The sequence below is a fragment of the Vanacampus margaritifer genome, chromosome 8 (assembly GCF_051991255.1).
Source record: "Vanacampus margaritifer isolate UIUO_Vmar chromosome 8, RoL_Vmar_1.0, whole genome shotgun sequence".
In the NCBI taxonomy this organism is placed as follows: domain Eukaryota; kingdom Metazoa; phylum Chordata; class Actinopteri; order Syngnathiformes; family Syngnathidae; genus Vanacampus; species Vanacampus margaritifer.
Genome location: NC_135439.1, coordinates 35,891 through 53,595, shown reverse-complemented (window position 1 = coordinate 53,595; position 17,705 = coordinate 35,891). Strand labels below are relative to the sequence as shown.

Sequence of the window (17,705 nt, the reverse complement as noted above, 5' to 3'; positions counted from 1 at the left end):
GTGGTTAATTGACACCTTTTTATTCAGAAACATCCGCTTCTTTAGCATGTTTGGCCATTTCGTCTCTTTGAGACAATTTCTCCTGCTTTGGAGAAAAGCCTTTCACACGGTACCGACGATGACGGAGTACATAAACATTTCATCGCAAGTTTGTAAAGATTTGTGTAATTCAGTCAGTATTGCAACGGATCCTGTGTTCGTTGTGTGTTGTTGTCTGAAAGAGAACGCTGCACTTCAATGATGGCATCAGTCACTCACCTCCTTCATAAGATCAAAATGATCCCATACGGGAGAAAACTTTGGCTTTCTCGGTTGATCCAAGTTCTCAGTAGATGATGCCATATCAAAAACCAACAAAGCAACGCGAAGCTCAAACCAAAGTATTCTCTCCATACAACAAACGACTTCACACATTTGCTTGTTTATAAACACAATTTGGCGCTTTGCAGCCAAGCGATACAGGAAGTGCATCGGTCAGGTGATTTTTCTTAAAGGGATACCGCGTGCCGACACCGGGTTTCCCCTGTGCGCGCGATACATGCGCCGGCGCTTCCGTGTCATTTGACCCATCACTACCAAACAGTACACAAACTCACAATAAAGACAGAATGTTGAAGAATGTTCTATTTAAAGGAGAGAATCGATCATGTTGACTCCATTTCTGATAATATTGCACCAAAATATTTACAAGTCAACAGAAGCTGCTAAAGAAAAGCCAGATTGTCAAACGCTTCAAAGAAAGTTAGTTTTAACCTTTGACCCCGTCCCCTCTTGCGTGACGCCGCAATCGTCCGGCATACTTGACAAAGGAAAGGAAAAGCGTGCGGCGCTCGCCGTCAGTCGCTCGCCGGCGCCGCGTTCATGTAGTACACGTTGACAAGATGGCGGTTGAGGTGGCGGCGATATTCGGCTTCCAGGGGGAAATGGCGGTCACAGAAGATGCACATGTGACTTTTGAGCTCAGTCGGCGTGGGAATTTCACAGGTGGGCGACTCGGGGTCCTTGGAAGCGTTTCCAGCGCCGGCACTGTTCCCATTGAGTCCCGAGTCGTCGCTGCCTTCGGAGGCGGCGTCGCTGACGTCGCCGCTCTCGCTGGCGTTGCCGTTCTCGCTAACGTCGCCGCTCTCGCTAACGTCGCCGCTCTCGCCGCCTCCTTCGTGGCTGCTGTGGACGCCCTCGTCGTCGTCGCCGTCCGAAGCTTTGCCGCACTGCCGGGCAAGCGGCGGCGGGGAGGCGGCTTTGACCGAGGCATCTGCGGGCGCCGGATCTGCAGGCGCCGCATCAGCGGAACCGTCTTGGGGGAGGCTTTTGGAGGGCTCTCTTGGGGCCGAGTCTACCTGAACCGTCACGGGGGAGGACTCACTCATGTGGGCGGAGCTTTCCTCAGAGTCCGGAAGTGGCGAAGACTTCCTGGCAGACCTGGTCCTCTTGGCGGGTGAGCTGGATCGCTGTGACACGTCTTTGGCGGTCCACGGCGACTTGTTGCCTCTTGCGACTCTGCGGGTCTTGGGGGCGTCCCCGTCCGAAAGGTGGAGCGCTTCGGCCACTTTTCTCTTTTTGGACTTTTCTTTGGCGCCGTCCTGAAGACCTTGCGGAGCCACGGTGCTGCCAGCGACTTCTTGTTCCGGCTTCTTCCCATCGGACCTTCTTGGCTTGCCGCTCTGGTTGCCGTGGTGTCGGCCAGCTGTTGCTTTCGCTTCCGACTCGTCCCGTGTCGGTTCCGGGTCACGCGGTCCACAGGCCGCGGTTTTCTTGACTCTTCTCTTGGCCTTGGCGACGCCCGCCGTCTCCTCTGGTTTCTCTTTGGTCTTCTTTTGTCGGGTCGCCACGACATTTTCCTGCTCCGTTTTCTCTGCGGCGCCTTTCCCGGGAATCTGTGCCGGCTCTTCTTCGTCCTGCGCCCGCGGCGCTTTGGCACTCTTTCTGACCGACAAATTGATAGGCCCGGACGGTTTGTCGGCAGGAAGCGGCTCTCGCTCCACCTCTTGGCCGTCAAAGTCCTCGTGGCCGTCGGTGGGGTTTGTTTTGGAAGGCCCGTCGGGTTTTTTGACTCTCAGTTTGACCTTGGAGACGTCGACGGTGACGTTGCAGCCCGAGTGCCGAGATTTGATGTGGTACTGCAGGTTGCACTTCTTGGAGGCGGCGTACTTGCAGAGCGGGCAGAGGAACTGGCGAGGGTTGAGGTGCAGTTCCACGTGCTTCTTGAAGTTGCTGCGATCGGCCGTCTTGTATTGGCAGTAGGGGCACGCCAGCGGTTTGGGACCGTTGTGGACCTGCCGGGCATGGCGGGTCACCTCGTGCTGGTTGGCGGCCAGGTAGTTGCAGCTCTCGCATTTGAACGGTCGCTCACCTGCACACAAAATCCAATCCGCTGTCAAACTTGGACAAAAATGCACATTTTCAAGAAAACGGACTGCTGTTGCTCACGCTGTCCACAGGACATGAGGTCGCACTGACCTAACGGGACTTGCAAAATGTCCCCTTGGCTCGCTGGCTGGAATTTGTCGTGGGTTTTTCCAGGGGGGGGGGGGGGGGGGTATATTTTGGAAAACTGCCCACTTTACTTTATATGATGTGCATTTTGAATTTCCACATGGATGCACAAAGGTTAAAGGTCAATTTCATATCATTGATTGGGGGGATACTAAATTCTTCACTTCTACAACTTAGGGCAAAATCTTGAAAACACATCAAGTCAAAGACACACACACAAACACAAAGAGTTTACCGTGTCGCTGCGCCTTTTGAATGCTTCAGTGGACAAACAAAAGTCACAACAATAAAGTCTTGTTAGCATTCACATGATGACGATGATGATGATGATGATGACGACAACTAGGGCCCAACCGATGAAGATTTTTTTTTTAAGGCTGAAATGATTCCGATGTTTGTTGGAAAATAATTTGATAAGCAAATCATTTGAAAAATGCTGAACGTCGACGGTTTTGATTTTTGCTGACTTGCCGGACTTGCTGAACGTAAAAGCAGAGCAGAAGTTTCAAGTCCAAAAGCACGAAACTCTTATTTTTGGGGATCCTGAACATCTTAGCATTTCTTTCCCTTCAAATCCATCAAGTGATGACATGACAACAGAAAGGCCGTTTTTCAGAGTTGCAATTGCGAGAGCTGCAAACGCATTTGGAGTTTGCGAAGCGCTTGAGACGCTGAAACGAAAGCCCGCCTTTTTCTTGCTCATTTTTAACCCCTTCGTACCCATAGATCATCAGCCCCGGTCCTCGAGTAGCCCTCGCCAGCCTGTTTTCCGTGTCTCTCTCAGCCAACACAGTTGAGGATCGTTATCAGGCTTCGTGCACAGCTTGCTGATTAGCTAATTGTTTGAAACACCCGTGTTGGCTGTGGGAGACGTGGAAAACAGGCTGGATAAGGGTAATCGAGGACCGCGGTTGAGAACCGCTGACTTTTAGGATTGCGGTGGACATGACATTTTTATTTGCGTGTCTAAACCAATAAAAACGCATCATTTGGATGATGTCAACACTTGTGGTTCATGATTGGAGCCAAGCTAACCAATCACAATCGCAAGTTGATTTGCATTATGTTCATGTTAAAGACGTTGCATGTAAGCTTGCTAAGTTTACAACACGTTACAGCCATACTGTCCTGGCGTCCACTAGAACAAATAAAAACATACGGAACCGCCTATGGTGACATTGTAGGGGGAAAAAACATCTTTGCGCTCCCTCGCAAAGACGTTTGTGTTCCCTCGCAAAGATTGCGACAATGCACATTTTTTTGCAAGACGACGCAATTGTTTTTAAACTGATGCGATGTGCTTTTTCGCCAAGTCGACAATTTTGTTCACATGAAAGTTCCTCAATAGGTTTTTGTATAAAACAATTGATTGACTCCACTAAAGGGCCGATCATTTTCCGTTTGTGTCATCACCGCATTCGAACGCCTTCGTGGCTTCAAGGTTCGACTTCCACTGAAGTCCGCCTGAGGAGGATTGTTTTGAAAAGTGGTCGTACGGAGCGACGGCGGAATCGATGAGGCCCTAACGATGTCCCGTGGGCGAGGGGCGGCGCCTCCCTCCACAGAAGGCGATCAGTCGATGGATGGAAGGATGGATGTACTCACCCGAGTGCGTGCGCATGTGTCGGGTGAGATGAGTCTTCTGCGAGCTGGAGTAGTCGCAGTACGGGCAGCGGAAAGGACGCACACCTGCAAGATGGACACACGTATATGTTGGCCTTGCAAGAGGAAGACCCCCAACCCACCGCGTCCCCCCGATTGGTGGGGCCGGCTCACCCGTGTGCGTGCGGATGTGCTGGATGTAGTTGCTCTTGCGGTCGGAAAAGTAGGAGCACTGGGCGCAGGTGTGCAGCTTGCTGGGAAAGTGATTGCGCAGGTGCTTCCTCCAGTGGTACTGGCTGACGGTGCTGTACGCGCACAACGTGCACTTGAACACCCTGCCACGCAAACGCACATCATCACTTGCCGTCTGGCCAACACGCGGCAAAGGCGGGGCAAAGGCGCGGCAAAGGCGGGGCAAAGGCGGGGCCAAGGCGCATCAGCTCACCTGTGGTCGTCGCCCTCCTTGCCGTGATGCTTGAGGTGCGCCACGTAGTGGTCGTATCGGTTGGTGTTGTATCCGCAGCGCTCGCATCGGATCAAACCTTTGGGGTCCTCTTGGGCCGTCTCGGCCTCTTTGGCCTTGCCGCGGCCCTCCACGCGGTTGACCACCACCATCTTGCTGACGGCGTGCGTTTGCAGGTGCTCCACAAAGTCCGTCTCGTTGTGAGCCTGGAAGTGACATGGCTTGCAGTGGAAAGGTTTCTTCTTCTTGCCGCCCTCCGCGACGCCGATGGCGGCGTCTCTGTCTGGTGCCGGCGGCGCCGGTGGTGCCGGCGGCGGGGCAGGGCCGCTCCAACTTGGGACCAGCGCTTCGCCGCTGCCCTCCTGTCCGCCCTTTTGTCCTTGCGCGGCGCCGAGGCCCGGAGACGGCGAGTAGTCGCCGACGCCGTCGTGGTTGTCGTAAGCGTACCTGCCAACGAGCGGCACGTAACGTCAGCCCGAGCGTCGGCAGGCGCTTCCCCCCGCGCGTGCGCTCACCTGATGACGCTCTCGTCCTCGCTGTCCGAGTAGCCGCACGCCACCGTCTTCAGCTCCATCATCTCCTTGTCATCCGCCACGCTGCCCTCGGCGCCGTCCGCCGCCGCCACGGCCGCCACGTTGGCCAGCATGACCAGCTGAGGGGCCGCCGAAGCGCGGACGTCGTCGTCCATCAGCGGGAAGGCTTCCATGGAGAAGCCCGCCGCAGTCGCCATGCCCGCCCGCCGCAACCCGCTCGCCTGCTTCAAACCTCCTGACAGAGAAAACGCAGCAAGCGTCACATGAGATAATCAAAGACACCGAAAAGTAGTGATGGGAAAATGAAGCTTCATGAAGCACTTGCGATACTTTTTGACTCCTCAACATGGCACTCATGAGTCAAAGATGCAATGCAAATGTAATCAATTTTTATTGCACTTGCCTTTATTTTTAAACCAAGAGCACCATCTAGAGGAGTCAAAAAGTATCGCAAATGCTTCATGAAGCTTCATTTTGCCATCACTACCGAAAAGTCCCTGATGACGAAGGGCAAAGTCGGCAAATAAGATCAAAAGGTCAACAAAATGCACTTTTCTGCCATTTTGCTCTTGGTGACATCATTCTCCTTTCAAGTTGCATCCCAAAAAACACTTTGATCTCCAGCTGCCGCTAGCGATTATTTGAACGATTGTTTGGTCGATTAGTCAATGGTATTTCGTTATGAAACATCTGAGAACTCGCTCATATTTAAATCCGACAAAGTCTCCAAGCAATTGGTCCGTTAATAGGATCTTCGGTTAGTTGTCGATTTGTTGATGAACATCAACTTTCATTGCAACATGTGTCAACAGCAAACTTGGCTTAGGGTTAAAAGTGCCCCAAAACATCTTCTCTTCATACGCAAAAAAAAAAACTGATGAAATGCAAGTCACCTCTTTGTGCTTTTCAAAGAGTCAAGCAAATGGCTGGAAAAAGTTGCCGTCACTCGCAAACCAGCTTGTCCCTGTTGGCAGCCATGTTGTTAGTGAAAGCGTCGCGGGTCAGCCGGAAGGCGCTTTCCAAACAGTGGCCCCGACAAATAAGCTCCAGCGAGCCCAGACCAAATTGGGGGATGTGCTGAGTCAAGACTTGCAAGTAGCTGCAAGTTTGAGCACAACAAGCACAGCACATACGGACGAGGACAGACGGACGAGGACCGACGGACGAGGACAGACGGATGAGGACAGACGGATGAGGACAGACGGATGAGGACAGACGGATGAGGACAGACGGACGGATGGCGGGGCAGGGACAGATGAGCGAGTGCCGTGGCCTGAGAGGGAATGAGGAAAAAAATGGCTAAATGTTTTGCAAGCATTTTGAGCTGGTCGGCGTGAAGTGACTCCATTCTGGTGACGTCAATGTTGTGTGAAGAAGGCGCTTGTGACAAAGTTTGCCAAGTGTGGAAGAATGTCGGCCATTTTGAAACAGCACCAACACGGTCGACAGCGCCTGCCGAGCAAAAGCAGCAAAAACAAGTTGAGCGCACCCAAGACACACTCTGACGCCATTGCTCAGCATCATCTTCATCAAGCTCACATTGATTCAACAGACGAACTGCATTCCTTCTTTCGGGATTTGTTCTTCCAAACACATTTCGAAGGAGACTGTAGAAGCTCCAAAGCAGAAAGTTGTCGCAACAAGTTAGCACGAAGCTTTGCTGGGCCACCATTTCACGTTTCACTTTTCGAAAAACTTGGCGAGCGGAAAGCAAGCAAAAAGCCCCCAAAGAGGCCGCGGAGTTCCGAACGAAGGCAGAAGTGCGACTTGCAAAGTGTTAGCCATGGTCCTGAATCGCGATCAGCGACGGACAGCGCCTCGTCGGCCGGGCCTGGCCGGGCAGACCGGGCCGGGCCGGGTCGCCTCCATTTTCCGCCGGCCGACGAGCGGCCAAAGTTTGCTGGGAACGGCGACGCCAAAGTTGCCTCGGAGGCCCGCGAAAGTCCCGCAAAAGTCCCGCTCGCACTCACCCGCTGTCCCGCGGCAGCAACTTGTCGACGGGGCTCGTGGACAACTTTCACACGTCGTCGAAGACGAAGCGGCCGAGAAAGACGGAAAAGTTTGCGCACATTCCTGCACTGCGACGCCGAGCCACACAGCTTGCGTGACGTCATCACGTCCGCCTCGCACACAAAACGCTTCCTTTTCTAGCTTCTACTGTACACTACTTTTTCTTTTATTACACTCTTTGATTTGACTAGCGTGTGTTTTTGTAACGGTAAAGTCTGTTTCGATTTGACTACAGTATTTTTTCTTTGACTACTTTTTCTTGTTGTTGCTCTACTTTCTTCTACTGCAAGCCAATCCATATTTGTTTTGCTCACTACTTGAGCTGAGAAAGAAATGTTATGTTTTATAACATTTTAAATGGACTCAGTGGTGTAGTTAAAATAGAACATGATCATAATCTGGACCACCGTCCACATGAGCGCAGATGGCAGGGGGCGGGGTGGGGAAACTTAATTAAATACACCAATAAAAGGGTAGAGGAACTCAAGTCTGCAACTACCACCAAACAATTCACATCTAACATGAACAAGGTTTAAAAAGAAAAAAGGAAAAGAAAGTCATTCTGAGCAACTATTCACACAATGCCGTTTTGCATGCTGGTAATTCCAAGGCCTACTTCAGAAGTTTTCCGATCTTGGCTCCGGCCTTCCTGTGTGCCGATGACGTCATTTACGTTGCAAAAAAACAACAACCGTTTCCTGCTTCCTAGGTTGCTTTGGAAGTGTGAGAGTGGGTCAGTATGTGCCTTGTTTTTATTGACTGGGAAACAGTCAAGGGTGTACCTGTGTATCGACAAAGCAGCATACCCGTCCAAGTAGCATACTTGCACTTGCGTGTGTGCGTTGTAGGAAACAGAGCATGCCCAGTACGAACAGGTGTTTGGTTGAGTTTAGGATGAGGCAACAGATCGAGTTTACTATAGCGGTATGCTGTTCTGACAGAACCCCTGCACCTCTCGCCCAAAGCCAGCTCAGGTGGGACAAGCTCCAACTCAGCCGCCACCCCAAAAGAGCGTTATAAAACAACCGATAAGCCATTCAACTATTATGCATACATACCACATCTCCATTTTTATTTTATTTTTACACTGTAGATGTAGGCTGCATTTGATCATTCCTCATCACCGCCAACAATGTTCTATATTATTTGCCACTTTTCCCTCATTGTGCTGATATCTCACTGTAGAATAGTTATACAACATGTATGACTTAGTACTCACTAATAGGGGTGTGCTCCAAAAATCCATACGGGACTATATTATTGTGGGCCTCTTTACAGTACACGGAGGCGTCAGAATGGATATTGCACATTCATTCAAGAACTTTCCCAGAGCGTCTCTGAAAGCGGCTCGTTTCTAAGCAGTGCGCACGCGCATACTGTATGTCCGCCTGCAGGCTGTCAACCGCCGCTGGCCGGAAACCGGAAGCGCTGTTAACATTGCAAGAAGGAAACATTTTTGCCATCCTGCATAATAACAACATCATTTAGGTATTTATAGGACTGTTTTCATATGCAAAATATGGGGATGCACTTCTGGACAAGAAACTAAAGTTTGCTGCTATACATTCATGTAAATTTAAGAAACAAAAACTGTTGATTCCAGAAAAAAAAGACAACTGTTTATTCATTATACTGTCATAATTTTATTGTTTAGAAAACTTTTGCTTCAGATCTCCGGGATTAAGATGAATAAATCAATGAATAAATGCTTCGCACACGCACGTGCATAAAATAGTTTTTTCCGCTTTAATTTAACTGGTAAATCAATTGCGAACAGTTTCTCATTTACAATGCTGACCTGCTGCAGACGGCAGAGTTAAACAAGGCAAAATAAAAGCAAGTACGAATAAATTAGATGTGCACACACTATGCACAAAGAACATGTGATTATGTATGAATAATAATTATAAAAATAATGAGTAAAAAATTTGACACATATACAAAAAATATAACAACACAATATAACAAAACTCCTTGGTATCACAGCTGATGATGCAGAGCGATGGGAAAGAAAGAAAAAGAATCCTGACGTGGGATTTTCATCTTATGCTCTAAAATTGCAGGCTTCATTGGTAGAAAGCCTTATGGTTTTGTTTTTAATGAAATATGATGTATTTGTAGCACACGTGAGATTGACAATAAAGTAAACTTTGTGAAGATCGTTATAGTTATAAGTTATAATCAGGGACAGCTCCAGGATTTGTTTTTTTTTCTCCTAAAAAGCGATACATGGAGGGCAGAGAAAATAATTCATAAATATATTTTTTTAAATAACGCTGTAGGTGCTAACATTTTTATATACGGCTTTGTCTTTGTTTCCTCTTCCAAGGTGGCCGTTACGTGGGTGCGTAACCCTTACCAATATGGCCGCCACGTAGTGACGTGTTTACTGCTACTGCGCGCCGAGCTGTGGTTTCCAGTGAAATGCCGTCGCGTAAAAGCAGGAAGTGTATTTTATTTTGAAATGCGTTGGTGGAAACGCAACTGTGTAGTCTTTTTGCTTGTTGAACTTTGCGGACTTTTTCGACAGTTTGAAGTTACAATCAAGTCGTTAATCGTGACCGCGTGTCACGTCACGTCAACACTGTTTGAAGCTGCGACGTCACCGCGAGGCTCCTCTGACCGCTTCGAGCTTAGATTTTGAGGAAGCGCCGAACCGAACCAACTTTCGTTAACGCTCGACAGGAAAGCCAACAGGGCTAAAGCTAACGTGGCTAAAGTTAAGCGTGACAGCGCTCGGGTTGCCGACGTCACGTCTCTGCCTATCTCGGTTCGTCTTCCGGCTCGCGTCGTCACGTCCACTTGAGAGAAGATGGAGGTCCACGCGAGCAGCTAGCAGGGTCAATTGAACAGAACAGAACCGGACCGGAAGTGCGTGAGGTCACGATGGCCTCGGCCGAGCCGTCGGTCAACTTTAACCTCCTTCACCGGACGTGTAAGCTCGTCGTGGTGCTCTGCTTTTTGCACATCTCCGTCACCGTCTTCTTCTACGTCCGCTCGCTGGACATCCGCTTCGCCTTCGCCCAGAACCAGCAAAGCCGCGACGCCACCGGCACCGTCGGAAGTACCATCGGAGGCACCCGTGCCGCCGAGCCGCCACCGGAAGCCGAAGCAGGCGGAGAAGCCGAAGACGAACCGGCGGCTGGCAGAAACTTGAAGAAATGTCCTCAAACTTCACCACTACTCGGTCAGTCGCTTTCCTTCAATTGTCTTTTTGCTTTTCCTTCTGCTTTTCTTAAAGGACAGGGAGCAGAATTTGTTCGATTTTTCAATGTCTGTCTGTCTGTAAATGTGAGATTGTTGCAAATGTGAACATTGACGTGAGAAGTTGGCAGGAAGGGAAGGAAAGCGCGCATTGAAAGGCTTGGATTAGTTTTTGGTTTGTTTTATTTTAGTGATGATGGCTAGAATGTTCTGGAAGTGACGTAATAATTGGCGTGTGTTTGTACGAGCAAAGTGTCATTTGTGCGGTTGAGGGCCGCCGTGTTTCCTCAGCTGTGACCTCCCGCCGGCCATCTTTACTCAGCTGAGACGGTGTCTGTCGTTGCAGTGGGTCCCCTGCGGGTGGACTTCAACATTCCGGTGAGCCTGGACGCGGTGGAAAAGGCCAACCCCCGGGTGGGTCCGGGCGGGCGCTACAAGCCCAAAGAGTGCCAAGCGCTGCAGAAGGTCGCCATCGTCATCCCCTTCCGCGAGCGAGACCAGCACCTCAAGTTCTGGCTCTTCTACTTGCATCCCATCCTGCAGCGCCAACAGCTGGACTACGGCGTCTACGTCATCAATCAGGTAGTTGCCGACGGCGCTCCGTGAGCCGCTGTCGCGCAAATAAGCGGCGGAGCGGAGCGCAAAGCCGCGTCGCCGCGGGCGTCACTCTGGCATGAATGACTTCTTGGACTTGATGGGGCTTGATTTTGCACTAACAATAATCAATCATTGGCTTTTATACACCACAATCAGTCAAGATGATTGAAGTTGCTCGATGGTCGTCTTACGCATGACGGCTGGTATTTGTTGTGTCCGAATGTGAGTGCAGTTGCTCTTTGTAAGCAAAGATGACATTATCGGGATGTTGTTGGAGCAGAAAGGACGGCAAAACGGTTGAACACGAGCTGAAATAAATGAAATGAAGTATTAAAAAATGTTATAATATCTAACAGAGCCGACTCCGAACGATGGCCAGAAGGACTTGAAAAAATGGGAGGGAGGAAAGAAAGAAGGAACAAAGGAAAGAACAAAGGAAGGAAGGAAGGAAGGAAAGAAGGGAAGTTGTTGGTGTGTGCTTGCCCTGCGATTGGCTGGCAAGCAGTTGAGGGTGGAGCCGCCTAGTGGCGGAAGACAGTCGGGACAGGATCCAGCACACCCGTGACGAGAAACGCTTCAGAAAATCTGTTGCGACGACCAACAAACGTGTCGGATGACTCGTTGATAGACAGCCAGCCTCACGCGAGCGAGTCTGCTTGCTGCCTCACGTGAGAATTCCCGCTATGAGAATGTGGCCCACGATGACAAACAATTGGATTAGGATGAATCGGTTGTAAAAATATTCAATAGTGACATCGCTTTTTTTTGTATCCTTCCCATGTCAGAAAAATGCAATTCCAACTTTTCATGCTTTTCCCATTTTGGAAGATGATCAATAGAATGTGAAATTGTATTTGGTCCATCTCAAGGGATCCCGAAGGATCTTTTGACGTCAAGTGTGAAAAATGAGCAAATGTTGAAAAGTCTTGTGTGGTGTATAAAATCGCATTTTGCTAACATGTTTGAATGAAAAGCAAATCGTGTTGATGCTTTTGCATGCTAACCTTTCTAATTGTTTGTTGTCTTCCTCTTTGCGAACTTTAACCTTAACCTGGCGCCACCACTGGCTTGTGTCTCTGGAGCTGCTCAGACACGCCCCCTCCGATCTGTCAGCCAATAGCAGCTGACAGCCGACCAAAGGGGCGGCACCTCCTCCTCTTTTTTCCTCCTCCTCCTCCTCCTTCTTCTTCTCTTGTCGTTGTTCCTGTGGCAGTGGCAGCATGATTTATTAGGTGAGTTTGCCGTCTTCCTCTTACCAAATCAAGCTTCTTCTTATTTGTTCAAATTGAAGCAGGAAGCGTGAAAGGATTCAGAGCGACCGCATTGGTTGAAAGGTCTTCGCATTTGCCAAACCTGTCGCCACACGTCACAATTTCGCCAAAGTGGACAAAAGGCGGGCTTCTTTGCCAGGACGCCACTTTGGAGTGCGTCCAAGTGCAAGAATATCGCCAAAAGTCCGCACGCACGCACGCACCACACTCGTCAACGTCCGTCAGCTTTTTGCAACTTTTAGCTTGTTGTCTTTATTGCATCTGAATTCTGTGGAGGACGCATTTCTGTTTCATGTCATTCTCACTCCGAGAACATTTGGCTTCAGATTGGATTCGTTTTTACTTTGATAAATGAAAACTAAAAAAATAATCATCCAAAAGTGCCACGTTCGTTAGCCTCGTTTGCATTCCCAAAGTCCCCAATTGCGGCAATCTGCCGGCAGAAGACCACTTCCCAAATGACGGCAAACAAACGAGCTGGCTGTCGTCGTCGCAGACGTGGAAGCGAGTCCGAAAAAATAAAAAAGTGCCGTCAATGAATGAAAATCGAATGACGCGCGTCAATGCTGCCATTAAAGGTGCACTGTGGAGTTCGAGCTGAAAAAAAATGTTGAAGTTAAAACTTTTGTCTTCAATGTTTTTGCGCCAATGCCCAGATGAGTACAAAGGGCTGACCGTGACCTTTGAACTGCCACTGCACCCACCATCTTCCTTCAGTGAGCACGCCAGCTTTTCTTGGGGGTGCAGGATTATTTTAGTGAACAAAAAAAAGTCCCAACTAAAATTGAAAAATCTGTTTTGTTAACGAAATCAAATAAAAACCAAAACTAACTGAAACTAACTCTATTGATAGCAAAAATGTCCTTTGATTTAGTCTTTGGTAATGAATTGAATGCACCTTTTGGGGATGATTTAATTTCACTGGAATGAGGCCGTTTGAAAGTGTGTCACACAGAAGTGACGACATCTAGCAGCAGCCAATAGAAAAGCGGCTTCGGATGACGTCGCTCCGAGGCGACAACCAAATGCAACGCTAGGTAAGAAAGTCAAGGAAGTAGTTACTTTTCTCATTTTAACATGCTGTTTATTTACTCTTGGGCACTGAAACTAACTCAAACTAAAAGTTAGCTTTTTTTTCTTTTCTTTTTTTTTTAAATAACTAAGACTAATAAAAACTAACAGAACTACCCTGAAAACTAATTAAAACTAACTTAAATTTAAAAACAAAACTCAAAACGAAATAAAAACTAACTAAAATGAAAATTCCAAAACTATAATAACCCTGGTATGGCGACGTCATGCTCGTCCCCGCCCACATTGGCGTCGTAGCACACAATTTGGTGCCATCTAGTGGCAGTTTGGTGCAAAGGGCTAAAGCGCAAAAAAAGACAAAATACAAATTGTGACTGGGCTAATGTGGCCAATCTCCACCTGCCAATGTGCAGGATTTGCTGTTGGCGACGCCCCCCCAAGTGGTTAGGTATGCACACAACAACGCTACAATGGCCGCCACCATCTTAATGTCCTTGTGTGTGTGCGTGCGCGCGCGTGCGTCAGGACGGAGAGGAGACCTTCAACCGGGCCAAGCTGCTGAACGTGGGTTACGTGGAGGCCATGAAGGATTACGACTACGACTGTTTGGTCTTCAGTGACGTGGACTTGATCCCAATGGACGACCGCAACATCTACAAGTGCTTCAGCCAGCCGAGACATTTGTCCGTCTCCATGGACAAGTTTGGATTCAGGTCACACACGCCGACACACGCCTCCTCCTCGGTCTTCGACGCGTGCGTGCGTGCGTGCGTGCGCATTCGAGTAAGCTGCAAATTGCAAAAATACGATTTGTTGCGGTCAAAAAAGTCGTCACTCAACAAATTGCGATTTGAATTTGTGGCTATCAAATGAGATGCTCGTCAATCTGTTAGCACGAGCGGGACGGCTCGCAGGCATTTCCAATCGATCAGCTTCAATCGTCTTTTTGCAACACAGACCGATTCTTGCTCTTCAATTTTCAAACAACAGGCACATTAGAAAAATATCCATTTGTCCAAATGAAACAACATCGACAAAAGTGCATCTTCCTGCATGGCGACCGCTCGCTCTCGCTATGTTGATAAAAAAGACAATTTAAAAAATATTGGCTCGTTCTCAGATCCTCTTCAGGCTCCAAAAGTGTCGACTTTTGCTGTCTGGAGAAATGACGGTCGCAACATTTTCAAGCTATGACGTCCTTTTTCACGTTATGATGTGAATATTGCACACGGGCAGCGAGTGCGCTCGTCTCTCGCCCATCAACGACTTTTGTCCGTCACTTTCCAGACGCGCACAAGTTTGTGATCATTTCACACATGCAAAAAGAAGATCAACAAATCAGCCCATCTGGCTAACGCCGCTGCGCCTTGTTGTTAGCTAATTGGATGTAGCCCACCGCCGCGCCTTGTTGTTAGCTAATTGGATGTAGCCCACCGCCGCGCCTTGTTGTTAGCTAATTGGATGTAGCCCACCGCCGCGCCTTGTTGTTAGCTAATTGGATGTAGCCCACCGCCGCGCCTTGTTGTTAGCTAATTGGATGTAGCCCACCGCCGCGCGTTGTTGTTAGCTAATTGGATGCAGCCCACCGCCGCGCGTTGTTGTTAGCTAATTGGATGCAGCCCACCGCCGCGCGTGGTCCTAGCCACCTGTAATCCCCCCGTAGCCGGGGAAGGGCGGATGCATCACGACCAATCACTGTTGAACTAATGCTAACTGGCGACTGGCTAGCTGTTAGCCACTTAGCATCTCTTATAAAGCAGGGGTGGTCAAGTCCGGTCTTGGCAAGCGAGTCCCTTACCCGTCCAGCAACACCCCTGCTTCATCATCAGCATCGTTATCAGGCTTGCTGATGATTGGATTCAGCTGTGTTGGAGTAAGGACAAGCGGCTGGGTTTGAATCCAGCACACTCACACTTCGGCACCCGCAGATTCACGTCATTGTTTTTCTCCGACATTCAAAAGATGAGATGTTATTTTGAAATGGGGTCTTTTCTTGTCTGCCACCGACTTTGTCTTTGCTTTGACTGCTTTTGTGGTTTAGGTTGCCGTACAAGCAATACTTTGGCGGCGTGTCGTCCATGATGAAGGATCAGTACCTGAGCATCAACGGCTTCCCGAACGACTACTGGGGTTGGGGGGGCGAGGACGACGACATCTACAACAGGTTAGCAAGCCGGCCAAAGTAGAATCCAAATTGACACAGAGACGTTTGATGGTACGCATCACGTCAATTTCGCCATATTTCACATTTTGATCACTCGAAAAAATGCACCCATAATATCGTCGAAGGTCCGATATGGAACACCCCAACATGGCCGCAAAATATTTGTAGTCTGATTGGTCGCCGTGAATATTGCCGTTTGTTTGCAGGCCTGCGAGTGGTGGCGCTGTCACGTTTGTCACTTTGTGTGCTCCGTTTTGTCAGCGGCCATCTTGTCTTGCCTCTTGTGTTGTCAGGCTGGCGTCCAAAGGAATGTCCATCTCCAGGCCCAGCGGCGAAGTTGGCAAATGTCGCATGATTCGCCACGAGAGGGACAAGCAGAACGAACCCAACCCTCAGCGGTGCGTACCACGTGGCGCTCTACTTTCATTACCTCCCTCCCTCGTTGGCTCGTCTTTCGCTCTCGCTCGTTTCACCTTGGCCAGCACGATTGATCGAAGACACACGTGATGACCTTTTGACCTTGCAAATGGCGTCACAGATGTTTGCAACACGTCAAGCAGTTGAAAACGCAACAAAAAAGCGAGCGAGCGGGCGGGCGAGCTGCCTTCGGGCTTGCAACAATCATTTTCATGCATACTCACTTTTGTCATTTGTTCAGTTTTGCCCTTGCAAAAGCTCACGTGACATTGACCTTTTGACCCTCATCAGCTCCAATTGCAATCCTCTTATTAGATTCACTCTCTTGTTTTGTGCAACAAAATAGACCCTCAATTCTTCACATCCAAATGCTTTCAAATCTTTTTTTCTTTTTTCTTGACGTCCGTGCTCGTCTGTCAAATGTGTCCCAAATTGAAAGTGTGAAAAGTGTGAGCGCTGTTTGTGTCTTCCCTCGCACGTGCTGGAGTCGTTTTGTCCCCCGTTGACAAAAATGTGCTCATGCTGAGCTCGTCGCGCGCCAAATGAATTTGTTAGATTGCGGCCGCTTCCCACCTGGACGCCGGCTGTTTGCCACTGCGAGGGCTGCCGGCCAGACGGCAACTGTCCATCTTGTGCTTCGGGATGCTCCATGGGGTTGAGGTCAGGGGACGACGACGGTGGCCACAGAAGCCATTTTTCTTCATGCAAGTTTGCGGACGCACGTAGCGTTTTCTGGCGTGGGAAGATTTTGCTGGCAGAAGGTGCGCTTCTTTTGAAATGGTCCCCGAGAAGCCGGACGTCTGTTTGCCGGCTCATTGCGACGTCTTGCGGCTCTCTGAAGGGGCCGAGCATCAACCCTACCCAAAACGTCACGCCGCCGGAGTCACCCACCGAGCGAGCCGGCAGAGCGTGACATCGATCCAAACTTTTCTTCATGTGCTTGCGAGGCCAGCGCAAGCGTTCGTCCTTGTGAGCGTCGTGCTGCCGGCAGCGTTCGGAGGATCCCGCTGCTTTGCTTCCGACATCCGCTTGCTGCTCACGTGACACTTTTGGCCACGAGCGTCGCGCATTTGCCCCGCCGGCCGACACCAAAACGTTCCCCCGCTGTCACGGCAGAAAGGCCGGCGGAATGTCAGGTGCGAGTTGGGCAAGCAAGCGCCGACGGCAGGAAAGCAGCCGGCGCCAGACGTGGCGTGCCGGCCGCCATCTTGCTGGAGTTCTCTCTTGCGCGACCACGTCCTCTCGCTCGCTTTGTTCTCCTCTCTCATTTCCTTCCTTCTCATTTGTGACCCGTCCTTTCTGTTTTGTCTGACTCGGCGGCAGGTTCGACCGCATCGCTCACACCAGAGAGACGATGAGCAAGGACGGCATTAAGTCTCTGTCCTACAAGCGGCTTTCCAAGGAAACGCTGCCGCTTTACACCAAGATCACCGTGGACATTGGCAAACCGTGACAAGCGGCGGGCGGGCGGCTGAGACCGCCTCGGCCCGAAAGACCACCTTTGCTATGCTGGACTTGCTTTGGCCTTTCCAATCAATCAATCAATCAATCATCTTCTTTCTATGGCAACAGATTGTGACTGTTGAATGAAAAGCGCGTGCGTGCGTGATGGATTGCATGTGTTTTTAATACCAAGCGACGTCATTATTAATTGATGGGCTTGAATCACTCGGATGTGCGTGCGTGTGCTTTTCATGTCTTGAACGCAGCCTGACTGATTATTGAGCAGCTTTAATTGTGTGCCTTGTACTCCCAAAACCTTGACGCTGACCTCTGACCTCTTCATGTGACACCCTCTTGAATTTGACGGAGGAAGTGACTGATGACGCTTTTCACGAGAATTGCACTTTTGTCCGTTTTGAAAGTGAAATTGTATTTTTGCTTCCAAATAAAAGACGGAATTAATGTGAAACGTTTGA

The 17,705-nt window shown here is 49.6% G+C and overlaps 2 protein-coding genes across 2 annotated transcripts; one reads left to right on the top strand and one right to left on the bottom strand.

Moving 5' to 3' along the window:
• Positions 1 to 4: 4 nt before the first annotated feature.
• Positions 5 to 7,195, bottom strand: rest (RE1-silencing transcription factor). Its single transcript, XM_077573365.1, has 6 exons — positions 7,062 to 7,195; positions 5,074 to 5,326; positions 4,541 to 5,005; positions 4,270 to 4,430; positions 4,099 to 4,182; positions 5 to 2,350 (listed from the first exon to the last, which is right to left on the bottom strand). The coding sequence occupies exons 2-6, from the start codon at positions 5,286 to 5,288 to the stop codon at positions 837 to 839; spliced, it is 2,439 nt and encodes an 812-aa protein (XP_077429491.1). The 5' UTR covers positions 5,289 to 5,326; positions 7,062 to 7,195; the 3' UTR covers positions 5 to 836.
• A 2,337-nt stretch (positions 7,196 to 9,532) lies between these two features.
• b4galt1l (DP-Gal:betaGlcNAc beta 1,4- galactosyltransferase, polypeptide 1, like) lies at positions 9,533 to 17,698 on the top strand. The gene is made up of 6 exons (XM_077572390.1): positions 9,533 to 10,288; positions 10,652 to 10,887; positions 13,731 to 13,918; positions 15,247 to 15,369; positions 15,663 to 15,767; positions 17,110 to 17,698. Exons 1-6 carry the CDS (start codon positions 9,988 to 9,990, stop codon positions 17,237 to 17,239), a joined length of 1,083 nt encoding a protein of 360 aa, XP_077428516.1. The 5' UTR covers positions 9,533 to 9,987; the 3' UTR covers positions 17,240 to 17,698.
• The last annotated feature ends 7 nt before the right edge of the window (positions 17,699 to 17,705 follow it).

What these genes read in the sequence shown, in the direction of transcription:
- rest (XM_077573365.1), bottom strand. Translation starts at nt 5,288, where the DNA reads ATGGCGACTGCGGCGGGCTTCTCCATGGAAGCCTTCCCGCTGATGGAC. An exon ending in GAGGACGAGAGCGTCATCAG is followed by an intron (nt 5,006 to 5,073) that starts GTGAGCGCACGC and finishes GCTCGTTGGCAG; the next exon opens with GTACGCTTACGACAACCACG. An exon ending in ACACATGCGCACGCACTCGG is followed by an intron (nt 2,351 to 4,098) that starts GTGAGTACATCC and finishes TTTTGTGTGCAG; the next exon opens with GTGAGCGACCGTTCAAATGC.
- b4galt1l (XM_077572390.1), top strand. Translation starts at nt 9,988, where the DNA reads ATGGCCTCGGCCGAGCCGTCGGTCAACTTTAACCTCCTTCACCGGACG. An exon ending in GCGTCTACGTCATCAATCAG is followed by an intron (nt 10,888 to 13,730) that starts GTAGTTGCCGAC and finishes CGCGTGCGTCAG; the next exon opens with GACGGAGAGGAGACCTTCAA. An exon ending in AACGAACCCAACCCTCAGCG is followed by an intron (nt 15,768 to 17,109) that starts GTGCGTACCACG and finishes ACTCGGCGGCAG; the next exon opens with GTTCGACCGCATCGCTCACA.